The sequence below is a fragment of the Magnolia sinica genome, chromosome 5, assembly GCF_029962835.1.
Source record: "Magnolia sinica isolate HGM2019 chromosome 5, MsV1, whole genome shotgun sequence".
Taxonomy (NCBI): domain Eukaryota; kingdom Viridiplantae; phylum Streptophyta; class Magnoliopsida; order Magnoliales; family Magnoliaceae; genus Magnolia; species Magnolia sinica.
Genome location: NC_080577.1, coordinates 4,242,583 through 4,259,034, shown reverse-complemented (window position 1 = coordinate 4,259,034; position 16,452 = coordinate 4,242,583). Strand labels below are relative to the sequence as shown.

The following is a 16,452-nucleotide window of genomic DNA, read 5'->3' as shown; positions in this document are numbered from 1 at the left end:
TGCAAGTTCCATCTAACCCGTCCATTAAATGAACTCTCCAATGTTTGATCTATATCCAAAAATTCAGCCTTATCCATCACTCAAATGCACCACACCAAAGGAACAATGGCAGAGATTTGAATAGGAAAATCCCCGCCAAATAAAATTTTAGATATCACACGGGGTCCATAGTGCTGTTTATATATGATCCATCCCAATCATCATCATGTTCACCCTACCAGGAAAAAATGGACGCCTAAACTCAACCGATTAAAATTTTTGGTGGGCCACAAGAAGTGAATATATAGGCTTTAAGTGTGATTGTGCATTGCTTTCCTATCACCTGCGGTGAACATGAGGAGTCACTTGGATTCCACGTACACATCACGGGTGGGCCTATTCTCCCTCCATTCTATCACCTTTTTTTCGTGAAGCTCTCCTCATTTCCATCTCACGCGCGCGAGTACGGCTAACCGTCCACGTCCATTCCTTCCCGACACCTCCCATGCCGTTACGAAACGGTCGTTTTACACGTCTTAACGCCGTTATGTCTAGTTTTCGTCGGGTCCAAGTCCAACCGTATATAATGGCGACTGGTCCGCTCTTGCCCGCCTCTATTGCCCATCGTCGTTTCTTCCGATCAGAAAATCGCGGACGAGGAAAAAGCGAACCTCCCTCGGAACTGAAAAACCCCATCAAAAACTGCTCCAATTCCTCGCCAATCAGTCGTCATACTCCATCGATAAAAGCTCACTTCCATCACCTCCACTATTCGGTTCTTCCATCTGTAAGAATCCCTCTCTCTTCCCCGAAACCCAAACCTTAATTTCTCAAAAGATCTTCGGATCCCTCTATTCAAGGGTTTTGGTTCATGAAATCTTTCTTGGGTTTTTTGGTGAGAAGTGCTTTAGATACTCAGGGGCATTTCCTTAATTGATCTTTTGATTAGGGTTTTGTTCTTGATTTCTAAAGCAAGGGACTGAAATGAATTTTTAGTTTTTTTTTTTTTTTATAAATATTTTCCTTTATAGATTCTTAGAATCAGGGCATTATCTGCCGTCGATCTCGATTCTCGCGGGGAATCGATCAAGATCGTTCAGAACCCTCACATGGGTTTCTGAGTTTAGGGCATTTTCCGGTGCCGATTGTCGGGTTGGTGGTTTCTTTAGGTTCGAAGTCAATCCTGTAATTTTCAGCCAATTCGGGTCCGGAATTTTAAAGGGAGGAAGAAATGTCGAGCGCTGGGGTTACAGTCAGCCCGATTCGTGATGACTCGGTTCTTTCACCGGGTTGTTATTCGAGCGAGTCGATCCTGATCTATCTCACGGTTGGGGGATCTGTGATACGGGTGCCGGTCATGGAGTCCGATTCAATAGCATCCGTCAAACTACGGATCCAGACCTGCAAAGGGTTTGTGGTGAAGAAGCAGAAGCTAGTTTTCGGAGGCCGAGAGCTGGCCCGGAATGACTCTCTCGTCAGGGATTATGGAGTTACAGATGGGAACGTCCTGCATTTGGTCCTACGGCTCTCTGATCTCCAGGTCATCACCGTCAGGACCACGTGTGGTAAGGAATTTGAATTTCAAGTCGAGAGGAGTAGAAATGTGGGGTACGTCAAAAAGCAGATTGCAAAGAAGGGTAGGAATTTTGTCGACCTCAAGGATCAAGAGCTGGTTTGCAACGGAGAGAGGCTTGATGATCAGAAGCTGATCGATGACATCATTAAGAATAATGATGCTGTGATCCACTTGGAGGTTCAGAAATCGGCGAAAGTCCGGGCCAGGCCTGTTGAGAAGAATTTCGAGCTGTCGATTGTGGCGTCAGATTTGAATTGTAAAAAGGGCGAAAAGGTGGAAGCGGAAAGGCCTGGGACAGGATCGGTGGAGCTTCAGCTCGGGGAGAGGAAGCCACCAGATCGTGATTTCTGGTTGGAACCAGTTGTTAATCCGAAAATCGAATTGTCGGACGTGATTAATGATCTGATCAAGGCCACAATTGCTGGTTTAGTGAAGGGGAATCCTCCTGTCGTCTCTTCAGAGGGCACAGGCGGAGCTTATTTCATGCAAAATTTCTCAGGCCAAAAGTACGTAGCTGTTTTTAAGCCGATCGATGAAGAGCCCATGGCCTTGAATAATCCTCGGGGGTTGCCTGTGACAGAGGATGGGGAAGGGTTGAAGAAGGGGACGAGGGTAGGAGAAGGCGCTTTGAGGGAAGTCGCAGCTTACATTCTTGATCATCCGAGAAGTGGGCGTCGGTCATTTTCAGGCGATGAGATTGGCTTCTCTGGTGTGCCTCCAACGGCTATGATAAGGTGCTTACACAAAGGTTTTAATCACCCACAAGGGTATGAGTATGCGGCTGAGAATATCAAGATTGGATCGTTGCAGATGTTTGTGAAGAACCATGGGAGTTGTGAGGACATGGGCCCTCGGGCTTTTCCAGTGGAAGAGGTTCATAAGATCTCTGTGTTGGATATAAGGTTGGCAAATGCAGATCGGCATGCTGGAAATATTTTGGTCTGTAAGGAGGAGAACAAGGGTCAGATTGTGCTTGTGCCAATCGATCATGGGTACTGCTTGCCTGAGAATGTAAGTATTCTCTTTTCTTGTTTATTCACTTGAATAGTTATTTGTGCTTGCTTCACAAAACTCCAATTAATATGATGAAAAATGTGTTTTTGTTGGATTCAATTCGATATTCTCTGATTGATTTTGCGACTGGGAATTTCGAATTGATGCTGATCGTTTGTGGTTTTCCTAGTTTCTGCACTTTTGTGTGGATTTGTAGTTATATGAAAATGAGGCAGTATATTGGGCATCAGGGAATTTGAATTTCAACTCATCTGGTTGATTTTTCGCTAATTTTTAAATGATTTGTTATATGATGCTTGGTTGAAATAACAACTTAATTCAATGAAGTAATGGTGTAGATTGGGTCACCTTTTGGTTATCGAAACCATTCATCTGATGGGCCCATTATAAAATGGTTGTTCTATGGTAGTTCCCCTATTAGATGACTCTAGCCATGAAACTGTTTATCTAAACCATTCATCTGATGGGCCCATTATAAAATGGTTATTCTATGGTAATTCCTTTATTCGATGACCCTGGCCATGAAACTGGCTGCCTCCAAGATGGATGAGCAGAGATGCTCCACATTCAACAGTCTCATTCTCCCATCCACCCCATCCATGATATGGCTTCCCATATGGATGGTTCTGATTATGAAAAGGTTGGTTCCCCTATAGAGTCTGTTGGCTGATCAAATTGCTTCGCCTAGTATTGAGTTTTTCCTCTGCTTTCGACAGTCTATTATCAGTCCGAATTTCCACCTACTTGTCTGATTTACCTCATCTTTTCCCAACTGCAGTTTGAAGATTGCACGTTTGACTGGCTCTACTGGCCACAAGCTCGCCAACCTTACAGCCCCGAAACAATCGAATACATAAAATCCTTGGATGCTGAGCAAGACATTGCCCTCCTGAAGTTCCATGGCTGGGAGCTATCGCATGAGTGCTCCCGCACACTTCGCATCTCCACCATGCTTCTCAAGAAGGGTGCAGAAAGAGGGCTCAGTCCATTCGCCATTGGAAGCATCATGTGCAGGGAAACCCTCAAGAAGAAATCAGTGATCGAGGAGATTGTCTGTGAAGCTGAGGGAGCCGTGCTTCCAGGCATGAGCGAAGCTGCATTCCTCGAAACCGTTTCTCAGATCATGGATCGTCACCTCGACGAACTCACTGTATAAGCGAGCGGGTTCGGGATATATGGATAGATATGTATTGTATTTTTAGTACTATTTATGGGACTGGACAGCTTACAAGGTGTAATTGGCGGATGGACCAAGGCATGTATGTATGTTTGCCTATGGCGGTTCAAGCATATCTACTCTCTCCCTATTCTTGTTCATATGACATGAATCTGCAACGCCGAGGTGGCTGCTGCAGTAGGGTGAGAAGTTCTTTAGTCTTTCTTTACTCCTTTTTTATAAATCTTTTTTTTTTTTTCTCTGTTCTTTCAATTGTTCATGGAATGTTCTTTGAGAGAAACTTGAAACAGATTCCCAAGAACTCTTCAATTGTCTCTGAGAGAGTTTTCATTCGGACAAGAATGCAAGATCTTGCTATTTATATCCAGTTTGTTATATTCATGTATTAAGGTCTGATAGTATATATCTGAAAAAAGTGTGATGATTTCTTCTTCTGTATTTTCTTCTTATTGCTTGACTTTTCTTGTTTGGACTAGTATTAGTTTCAGTTTTTTTTTTCATCTTACTAAGATTGAGTTGGACCGGAATAACCAGAGCCTAAAAACATCCATGCTCTATGTAGCCCATCATTGTTGAATATGTAACCCACTCTGTCCATCACGTTGTATCCTTGATTCTAGGCACTGTAGTAGAAAATTAGCCTGATCCACACGCAGGGGAGCCACGCACCGAAAGGGAACAATGGAGATGGGAAGCCAACGATAGGTTCATGTGTTGGGCTACCATGCTGTGCATTAATCAGGTGTACCTCGTGAGGATGAGTGAAGATACAAATATCAAACACAGCTGGGCCACACCAGTGGGGGTTTTAGGAGCAATTTTAAACTAGGCTCAAGTCCACCCGAGTAAATAAAAAATAAAAAATTCATGGGGCTGATCTCATGTATGTAATGGATCAAATAAGGGTTCTTACCTGATGGACAGAATGGATTTGCATCTACAAGATGATGGGCCCACAGACCTTGGGGTGTTTTGCACAGAGCGGCAGCCTCACGCGTGGAAAGGTGGCACACGTGCAACACGTGTACCAAAAACAATTCATGAGTGGCCCACCCGATGATCGCATCTTTCTGATGCTTTGGAAATAGGGATCTATAAGTGGGCATCGATCACCTTATGAGTGGCTCGCATCTCGTGCACATGTTCCTTGTTTTCAAGTGTGAGGTGAGTCGGCTCACAGATCGGTCCACCTCAAATCCTAATCACCCAAGAAGCTGGACCCACCCACTGCGGATGGGATCACAAACGAGATTTTGAAACCCCTATGTTTTGAGTTCGTTCCCATCCTACAGCGAGTCTCGCTCGCTATTTGGGTGGTCAGTATTGGACGTACATGCCACGTGAACCGTAGGGAGCTATCGACTCTATCCCGGCTGCTGTACCGTGCAACCTGTCAAAGGCTAATCCGCGTCCCGTGGTGCCACGTCTAATACTTGAGTTACACGTGTGGTGGTTGGATGGTTAGAACCGTTCAACCTGTCAAAGGCTAATCCGCGTCCCGTGGGACGCGGATTTCCTGCGAAAGTAACGCGGATTTCCTGCGAATGACTTTGGCAGAAAGTTACTGCGCTGGAACCCCAGGTGGGGCTCACTGTGATGCTGTGACCGTTCTTTGAGTTCAATTCAGGACATAAAAGCCAAAAACGAACCATTTCTAGAGCTCAAGTGGGCCGAAAACGTGATAATTGAATGTCCACGGATGAAATATTTGTGGGCATAGAAGTTTTGAATCATGCTAATATTTGTGATTTCAGTTCATCCTAGTAGGAATGAAGTTATTAACGGTATGAATGGCTTGTAAACATCACTGTTGAACCCAGGTAGATTTTAACGGTAGGAATTTCCCTAACCTCATTTTCTTTTAATACGGCCCACGTGAGCTTTGGATACGGTTCATTTTTGGCATCATGTCTGAAATGAACTCAAAAAGCGGATGGAAGGGGAGTATTTCTCACAAACATCACAGTGGGACCCACCTGGTTCCCAGTGCAGGAACTTCCTGCGAAAGCCTTTCGCAGGAAATCCGTGTCCCGTCCCGTGGTGCCACGTCTAATACTTAAGTTACACGTGTGGTGGTTGGATGGTTAGAATGGTAACGATACCGTACACATGACTCGTGCTCACCCAGTGACTTGCCATTTCTCGGGTCAGAACTAGCTAGACTTGCTAATGAAGTTACGGGAACCATAATATGTATGAATTGTATGCCACTGTACATCCATTTGGAGAGATCATTTTAAGGCATGAGACAGAATGAGGCAGATTCAAAGCTTGAGTGGACGCATCACAAAAAACAACGGGGAGAGTAACGGCTACCATTGAAACCTTCCTAAGGTCCACCGTGATGTTTATTTGAGTTCCAACCTGTTCATACGTTAACACAAACATGAACAAAAGAAAAATACAAATACCAGCTAATTGAAAACTTGTGTGGCCCTAGAAGTTTTTAATGGTAGGTTGTAGTGGGAGCTCCGACTTATTCTTTGGATAATGCCTAAAATTGATCTCTCCGAATGGATGGACATTGTGGATCGAACACATACATCATGGTGGGGCCACAAAACTTGGTGACGTCACTCAGTATGCAGTCTCACTGCTCAACCTGTGGATAGCTGATCCGTGTCGAGCACTTGTGCAAAATATCCACATTGTTGGTCTATTGTTCCCCCATAGTGAATGGACCATACGTTGATATCACAACTATCAGACGATCCTTACTACTTCCCGATCCACGGCTATGGTTTTCCGGATATCCATGATAAAGGGTCAAACAGAAGTCCCAAATCTGATACATGTGTGAGCTTTCACTACGAGTCCTAACTGTAACACGCACCTGGAGATTTTTCATCTGGCCATGTCAGGACCATAGGAGACTCCTGTAGCCCCAGATTATTGACCATTCATCTCTTTAGGGCCTGTTTGGATAGACGATTGTATGGTTTTCAGATGAATGGGATCACGCGATCCCACTGAGATATCCCACGCGCGCATTTGGGATGTCATTTTATGATGAACCGCCATATCCCATGGGTTAAAGAGGGTTTTGGCTTTAGAGACTGGGATAACAACTGCGTCCCTTTAATTCCTCGAGCCCATCGCTGCAATCCAAGGAGAGATTTGAAGCGATTTTCAAATCTCATCGAATCTCATCCCGCTGTCGGCGTCATCCGTACCTGATGAAGACAACTAATGTCCGGTCCTATCTTCTATAGGACCGTCATCAGAGCATGGGGACTGAAAAATGGTGGACGATCGCCTATATAGAGCTAGCATCGTCTCTTCCTTACGGCTGTGCATTTGTACTGAAGTAGGTAAGGAGGTCGTTGCAGATTCTTCAGAGATTGGCAAGGAAAAGTATGTGCATGTAATTTCCTCTGTTGAACCAATGATTTTTTTCCAATTTCTCATATCTGTGTGAAGTTGTAGATCTGGCTATGACGGTGAACGATACCCCCGTGCCCGGTCCCTGGAGATTCATGGAACTTTGCCAGCATGCGTATTTGAGCGTTAGGTTAGCTTATTTGAGGTATTGAAACAGGAATTATTGTCTTCATATCCCTGTTTAAGAAGATTCATCGATGATGATAACTGTTAGATTGATCATCTCTACATGTAGAGCTTGGCAGCCGATTTGCCATGTTGAGATCTCCAAAAACTTCCATATCTTTGGAGGAAGGTCGATCTTCCATACTGTGTTTGGAAATCGGACGGGGAACACTTCAGGAAGCTATACATTCTATGGTTAGCATCGGATGACTAAAGTGTCATCTCTCCTGATGGTGCTTTTGAAGCCAACACACCTCAGGAAGCTATAGATTCGATGGTTAGCACCGAATGACGAAATGATAATCCTTAGAATTATAACTAATGCACAGTAGGGCCATTTCCAACAGAGGAGTGTAATTCATTTGATCGGGCCATCTTAGCAGTTTCATAAATGACCCTGTTTTTTTTTTTTTTTTTTTTAAGTATTTTATTATTACTATTTTGTTTATTCATGGTGAATGAGAATTTATCTCGGGAATTGAATTTCTCAATGTTACAAATTGGTGGTGATTTGACCAATGTTTAGGGGCCACCCACCTACATCACTTCAGATTATGAGATTTGTGGGAATATTGTTAATGTACAATTATTTGGAAAACAGAGCCAGTAAAGAAATCCTAACCACCCTATTGATGGCTACCAAATGGGTTGTTAAAAGTTTTAAAGTTAATGGTCCACCTGAACTGTGGAAACAAATCAGATGGTTGATATTTTCTTCTGAGTGTAGTTTCTGTGTCATGCTCCATCCACAAATGGGTCCACCTGAAATGTGTGCGTGTGTGTGTGTGCGTGCATGCGTGTGTGTGTGTGTATTCTAAAGGTTCTTTGTATTATCGACCAACTGTTGGCCTTATAGATGTGTGGTACTATTGTTTTCTACTCTATCTAATTCATATACGGTTATATCCAATAGCTGAAAAACTGAGGTCTACTCTAACTATCCTTTTCTACGTTAGTAGGGAATATGAGTACATATTGTTACAAATAAACAGGTTATGCAGGTAACAAGTCTTTCGGATCTTGATTTCCTATTCCTTCCTTTTAATATTTTTATTTTTATGATTGTGCAAATTCTTCTTAGACAATTTTCGTTGGAATTCAGATCGTTCATATAATTGCAACTCATTTGCTAGTTATGTTCTAAATATGTCAATTTCTTAGAGGAACCACGTGAAGCATTGTTGTACTGTGGGAGTAGGAATGTCTAGTTTCTTGTTGGAAGAAATCTTCTCTATGAAACATTTAGGATTTGTGAATGTCCATGAATGTGCATTTTGTATTGTTTTAAGAATACATTTCTAGCTAAGCAATACATGATATAGCACCCTCCACCACTTACATCATTCGTGACGGTCCAATCTAATTTTATGTATTTAATCAATAGCTAGAAATGTTTGACTCTTACCAACTTGAACAACATCATGTAATGGGGTAGCAACATCTTACCACAAGGAGATGTTGAGATCATAAGCCCTTGGACCTAGTCCTAGCTGTTGCTTTGTTCTAAGGTAAATAATAGGCTTCTGCATATCTAGCTCTTTCAACCCTCTAAGACATTATATATCAATTCAAGTAAATAAAAATCATTAAATACATATCTAGCCAACTTGCTACTAGATTCGAAAAAATATTTGTATTATTCAAATTATCACAAAAAATGAATTGATGTAAAACAAGTCCATTCTCTGATTTTGAGATTGTTGATTGTTTCTGCATGTGAAGAGTTATACATTAATGAAAAGATCATGTTCTTTCAACCCTTGGATTGTAGTGAACACGTCAATAGTAGTGCTTTGGTCATCACGTCCAGAATATAGGACTTCTTGGTTTGATTACTGTACAACAAATGACCCTCTAAAATTTTTCTCTTTTATTTTATGTAGTTCCTTTCCTATCCCCAGAGAGAACTCTTTTTTAGTTATTTAACAAGATAGTTATTTCAGTACTTTTATCCTTCACTACGGCTTTACGCTAAGAAAACATATGTAAAGAGAAGAGTCCATTTGGAGCTTTTCTTCTTAGGCTAAGAGTAGATCTCCCCCTTTTCTCTACTTTGGCCTTGTTGAGATCAATTCTTTAAGATTTGTTTATCATTTCTTATCATGCTTTTCACATAATGCAAGGTACTTAGCTATCAGGACCTCTTTTGTTTATCATTGTTGATTGTTTTTGTGGGGTTTTGGATTATGGGTGAGAACATCAATATTGCTAATTGAATTGCTGATTGTGAATGGGTAATCAGATTGATATAGTGGAAAGCTTGTAGAACACATAAGCACATTTACAAATATGCTAACGAGCGGTCCAAATAGCTCGATCTATTTTTGCCATCCCTATATATCTTTTTTGTTGGTTCCCAAATCACTGAGATTTGAAAAGAAGATCAAGAACTTATCCACCATCAGTGCTTCAAGAACCTGTAGAATTCAATGACACAGAAACTAACATATATGCATTAATCACATTACATGTCACTAATATTGAGTTCAAATAATGAATATTTTAAATGAAAAAAATATAAGACGGTATATAAATAATAAAAATTAAAAAACTTATACTGCATCTATATTAGAAGGTAAATCGATCTCCTTTTTTGCCTGTAAATCATTTACAGGTTGTAGGTGATTTACGGCATTTATCCTCATCTTATTTACATGTACAAAGTTTGGAATTCTTTTACGAGCTCTCCATTTATAGCCTAAATGGCTATGAAAATGGAAAAATCAGCTCTCCATGGTCGTCAAACACAAACAATCATCACCTACAAATCTATCATCTTATTGCCAAACAAGACAACTGTAAATGATTCACAACTTAAAGACAAACAGGACAGGCTGTGTAAATCATTTACAATTTAAACCATTTGCAGGCATCCAAACGACCCCTTAGTTGAATAAACTAGTGCCATCAACTTGGTGATAATGGGTTTAATTTGTATTAACATATGCCACATTTACTAGCATTAAGTACCTGTGTATTAAGTATCATGTTCAGCCAAAGTACCAAATAAGTGCCCCGTATTTGTATTTGGTCTAAATCTGCAAGATTGGGATTCAACACTAGGATATGTGTAGGGATATATGAATTGTTCTGAATTGTTTGTACCTCTCTATCCTTTTGTGTTCGTCTTGTTTAAGGATGGGTTGCTATCTGCCTAGTTGGGTGCATGGAAGTAGACTATACCAACTATTTGTATTTATATTTTGTATAATTGAAGCATCATTTGAATATTTTCTTACTAAGCTAGCTAGCTCTTTTTAGATCATCCTCTAAAATGCTCTGCCCCTAAGCATCTATCCTAACTTCCCAAGTACTTTTCTTGTTCATGTGAAATGCACCGTGCAATCTTGTTACCCTTGCAATTAGGGTTAGCAGCAGGCCAAGCCCTGGTCAACTCATACACCCGCACTACGTGAACACTATTGCACCATCCGTTATATGAGATAATTTTAAAGTCTTCTACTTCCACTTGTATACATAAGTGATAGATAAATGATGGAAGACAAGGATGAGGGAGAGATAGTCGAGTCCATCATTGTTCTTGCAATGGTTGTATGCGTTGCAGTTATTGGGGAATACTGTCAACACTACATGTTGAGAGAGCCGGCTCGTCAAGGGGATAATGCGCGGGTCAGATTTATCAATTCTATTATTCACACAGATGACAGGGACTGTATTACTCAACTCGGGATGAAACATGATGCATTTTTCCATCTATGTCAAGTAGTGTGTGAGAGGATGACCCTACATGATATACGTAATGTTAGTTTGGAGGAACAACTAGTCATGTTCCTACATACAGTCGGACATAATATGCGTAATCGCATGATAGGACATAGGTTTTGTCGTTCAGGTGAAACTATAAGTCGTCACTTTCACCGAGTTCTAAATTCAGTAGTCTCCCTATATCTTGAATATGTTAAGCACGCTGGCGCAGAAACCCCGGATGAGATTCAATTAAATCCACATTGGGTCACTTACTTCCAGGTACCATTATCGACCAAGGGTTCCTTCGTGAAGCTAAAAGTTAAATTTTGCATCATTCATACTAATCTTATGGATTCGAAAACTCCCCCTTATGTAAGATTGTGTTGGTGCAATTGATAAGACACATATTTCTGCATATATATAGGCATCACAATAGCTAAACTTCTGCAATCGAAAGGGTATTTTGTTTCAGAATGTATTTACTACTTGTTCGTTTGATATGTCAATATTATATGTGTTAGCCGGATGGGAAGGTTCATCTTCAGATGCAAGGGTCCTATATAACACCCTGACGCGAAATGATGATCCTCTAATTGTGTCACTTGGTAATTAATCTTTGTCTTCATTCGCTCATCATTTGCTGCGTAAAATCGTGTTGTTGAAAGACTGAAAGAATAATTCCTACAATTATGTAGGAAAATAATCCGTTGTCGACGCAAGTTACGCTCATTCACCAGGCTTTATGGCCCCTTACAATGGAGTTTGATACCATTTGCAAGAGTATCATACCGGGAAAGCGCCCATGAATATGAAGGAATTATTCAACTATCGACATACACAATTGTGAAACGCAATTGAGTGATGTTTCGGTGTAATAAAGGGCAGATTTCTAATTTTGAAGACGGTAATGCAATATCCTTTTGATACACAAGTCAAAATTGATGTTACTTGTTGTATGCTACATAATTTCATACGAAAAGAAGATGCATTGGACCAAGATTTACGTGATGTTGGTATACATGTGAGTGACGTTGAGACTAATCCTACCTTAGATGAGGTATCCACAATTGATGAGAGGCAATGACTAGTTCAAGTCACTCAACGAGAGAAAGATGCTTGGAACAGAACTCGTGATTGGACTGCGGAGTGCATGTGGGCAGACGTCCAAAACAATAGTAGGATACGATAGGTCTACTCAATTTCTTAAGTACTTTGACTCTTAACATAGACATTATGGCTACTCCGATTTATGCATAAGTTCTAGATATTATTATTTGGTATTTATATTCGGATTTTATAATATTCAGGATGAAACATTAGTTAGCCTTTATTTCATTCTCATTGACATATTTGCTGATTGAATGATACACAACTCGCCTGGTTTTCTTTTGTAACTGCCTTCCCATGTATACATAGGTGAGATGTCGGACATATGGGGAAGTTTTACACCAACTCTAACGCAATTACTAGTGAGAACCCCGATCCTACCAACATGTTGTTCTCCACGTGCGAAGTCTGTCAAATCCCTTGCAGAGCCTTCCTTGTGCGCCACCAAAATCAAATGGACTAGAACTATGGATCAAGTATTGTTTGCTACCTTGATTGACTAAATTGCGTTAGGGCGAAAGGTTGACAATGACTTCAAAAGAGAAGCGTATCAAGCGGCAGCCGATGAGGTGTATAAACATACTCAAATCCTTGTCAACTGGTAAAATATCCAAAACAGATTTAGGTATCATAAGAGAGAGTACAACAATGTAAGAGACATGTTGGCTGCGAGCAACTTTGGTTGAGACAATGAGCGCATGGTCGTCATGGTTTAAGAGGAATATCTAAAGGTAAGAATCCCTCAAACTATGGTTTAAGAACATTGAAGGTCAAATAATACATCTTCGAGATCTTTCATTTAATAACAACGTGTCTAATCTAATTGCGAAACTCCCTTCATTGTTTGTAGTCACATTCGAGAGCTGAAAGGTTGTGTGGAAAGCGAATCGAACGAATGGATGATTTAGCAGTAATTCTAGGTTCTGACCAGGCAATGGGACGCTGTGCTCAAGGAAGTAGGAACCTGGCCGCGTCTTCATCTTGTGTTCATAGAGATTTGAACGAAGCATTGACAGAACTGGATGATGATGCCGATGCTATTATGGACCTTTTTGAAGAAAATTTCGGGGAATCAACCAAAAATTATGGCTATTTAACTGAAAGTCAATCAAGGGAAAATCGACCGTTCAAAACACTCCCACCCATGGAACTAAATCCGATAGTACTCATGGTGGGACTACGACAACAAAATGGACGCGACGTACTCGTCCCTATGACGTCGTTGGCATGTCTCTCATAACTGTAACAGAGGCAAGCGTAACTTTGGACTTGAAAATTAGGTTAACCGAACAAGTAGGGTCTTAGACATCCTTGAAGAGGTTCAAGGGCTGAGCAACTCTGAGTTCATTGGGGTTAGTCAGCTCCTGAGAAGGATGACAAGCTTGCATCCTTTTTTGTTAGCTAATCTACGATCGAAACGTCGTATTGATTGGCTGAAAAAAACTGTCCTGGTGGTGCTTCTAGTTGATGGAAGTGGAATTAATGAGTTTTGAAACTTTGATATTTACGTTACACTTTGGATAATATTTAGGGTGGGAGAAGATTTATTACAATTAATTTAATGGAATTGTAATAACTAAATTAGTATGTGTTTAATTATGCTTTTGGTGGATCTATTTAGATTGCATAATAGGTATATGAACCAACTCCTACGGTCCCTCTTCCGTATTTCAACTGGCAAGGGAGCAATTTGCACCATGGTTGTAAACCACGGACTGAGCATGATGCATGTTGAATACTTCTACCCATCTTCATATAGACAGAAACATACATCAAGTAGTCGTAATATAAGAATTACTTCTACTGACATTCTCAGCCAGGGTCAATTATAAATCGATACATAAATGTGGTTTGTATACAATCATATGTTTCAATTTTCTGTCTATTATTTGAATGCAAATGGGTTCCAGCAAATACTACGTCGTTCTTGTGGGCCGTCGTCTGGGCATATACTTACCTTGGGACGAGGCATGGTTACATGTAGAAAGATTTAGCGGTGGTAGACATCGAACCTTCAAATCAATGGTAGATACAAGTGCATGGTGGAATTCTGATCAAGCATGTATCACAAGTGGACAGTCCACGTCACGGGATATCGTACCTGGATACATACCCTAGTGGTTTGGTGATGTTGTTACATTGAATTCATCTACTAACTAGATCTAACATATTCACGAATCCTTGGTATGCAGGAGTACACAAACGGATGATACCCTTATATCAATTGGGACAGAGTTGCGGCTTTAATAACTGCTATCATGGTTATATTCTTCATTTTGTATATTATCATTAAGTTGTAGCTTGCATATATAGTTACATCTACTGACTCCTTATTGGAGTTTAATGTTTGGTTCAATGAACTCGCATATGGTGCTCGTCAACGGACTGAATATTAGGAACTTTTAATTGCTTATCAACTGATCTGGACATTATTATTTTATGAAATGTATAACTATTTAGACATGATTTTGTAGTAGTCATATTTCGCATTATGTGGACATGTAAGTTTTGGATCATTCTTAATCCAGTGATGATAAATTATGTGTATATCCATTTGTCGCATTTCATTCTCTAAAGGATCCGCTCCATATTCTACCACATGATGAAGTCATATGACCATTTCCCTGAAGGTAGGTATAGTCCTACAACCTATGCATTTTACAGTATATATCTATTTAATGTGTGATGTTGGTTTGCGCAGGAGACCACGAATCCAGCGAAGTGTCACCCTACACTCCGTCACATTACAGTTTGGCTGCTAAGATCTAGAGTACGTCCAGGTGGAGTAAATATATCAAAAATTCACATCGCATATTCAGGTATGCTTTCTGTACTTTCCTCGTTCGACATTGAAACAAAACACCCAAGTAAAATGATGGCTCAGCTTACATGTCTAACGTTGTAATTGTTTGCGTCTAATGTACAGTTACGATTTCCTCAAAGTTGATCCCCTCTTTTTCATGAAATATGGAGTGTATGTTTCGTATGGAAAAGAAATTGGTTTGAGAAGACTTACATACGGTTTCATATTCAGATTGATGACCAGTTTTTCATGTTATTCACTGCGTGTAGATGGCTCTTTCAGATTTGCTGATTAGTCACATGTACTTTGCATGTATACGGACCAAAGAGCAATGGTTGTTCATCACATCCTTATCATTTCTTAATCTCTCCACCTGTTTATTATCAATTTCTTTATATACATAGAGTGAAAATTTTTATGGATGTACTTAAGATAGTCACATATACATTGATGGTGTGGTCCACATTCATTTTGATACCGCAGAATCTTTGTTTTTTTTACTTTCATCTAGATCAATAGGCCTGATCAACAGAGTGGATGTCAACTCAACAAGACAGTGGGCCTTTGGATGATTTTAATGGTGGATCTCCAATCTATATTCTTTTCTTGTAATGTGGTCCACCTGATATTTATTTACCTCTCATTCTTTGGTCTCATACCCTAACTTGATCAGTTAAAATGCCTGAACGGCATGGATGAAACACGTACATCATGGTGGGGCCCACATAGCATTAACCACCACCACCGAGCTTGTGGCAGGTGGATAGCCGGTCCGTAATGTTAGTTTTTGTCGTACATTCAAATTATCCACAAACCTACATCCCATCCAGTACAACAGATGCTAAACGTGAGTTGCCTTAATCCCATGGGATACTTTCATCTACAGTGCAATCCAAACAGACGATCTGGTATTATGAAGGATGTCAGGTGGAACTTCGGTTCATTCCAAACGCAACAGCTGAATTTGCTCGTTTACACCACTCCCACAGTTCACAATAAATGCTAAGTTGTAATCCCATCCCTTCAATTCCCATGGGATGGAACGGGCCAAACACACCCTTAGTGGACTTGAATGTCCGCAAATGTGCAAGACCGGGGCTGTCCACCAGCTGGGCCCTACAGTGAAACGAGAACTTCCTCCAGTCCGGCACGTGTGGCATACGTGGAGAGTAGACTCGCTGGTTTTTAGGCCAAGGCAATTTCGCTTTCGGACTCACCTGATGAACGGTGTGGATCAACTCATGCCACATTGAAAGTTTACAGTTACAAATACAGTCCTTTTTCCAAACCGTTTGCAAGTGGGCCGTTTCAGGCCCAAGCCTGCCAGGATGATAAACCGGGCTGTTCTCGGGCACTGGTTGGGGCGTGCAAGAAAATTTCGGAAAGCTTAGGCTCACGACCTCTTTAACAGGGATTCAAGTCCAGTGTACCCAACTGACTAGAACTGTCATTGGGGTGAAATCGGATACGTACTGAGTAAAATATGCTGGCCGACCTATGGTTTATCCACGCCAACCACCCGTTTTTCCAGCATATTTGAGG

General features: G+C 40.9%; 1 protein-coding gene across 1 annotated transcript; it reads left to right on the top strand.

The window, feature by feature from the left end:
• The first annotated feature begins 581 nt into the window (after positions 1 to 581).
• Positions 582 to 4,184, top strand: LOC131245181 (phosphatidylinositol 4-kinase gamma 4-like). The gene is made up of 2 exons (XM_058244456.1): positions 582 to 2,566; positions 3,348 to 4,184. Exons 1-2 carry the CDS (start codon positions 1,211 to 1,213, stop codon positions 3,723 to 3,725), a joined length of 1,734 nt encoding a protein of 577 aa, XP_058100439.1. The 5' UTR covers positions 582 to 1,210; the 3' UTR covers positions 3,726 to 4,184.
• The last annotated feature ends 12,268 nt before the right edge of the window (positions 4,185 to 16,452 follow it).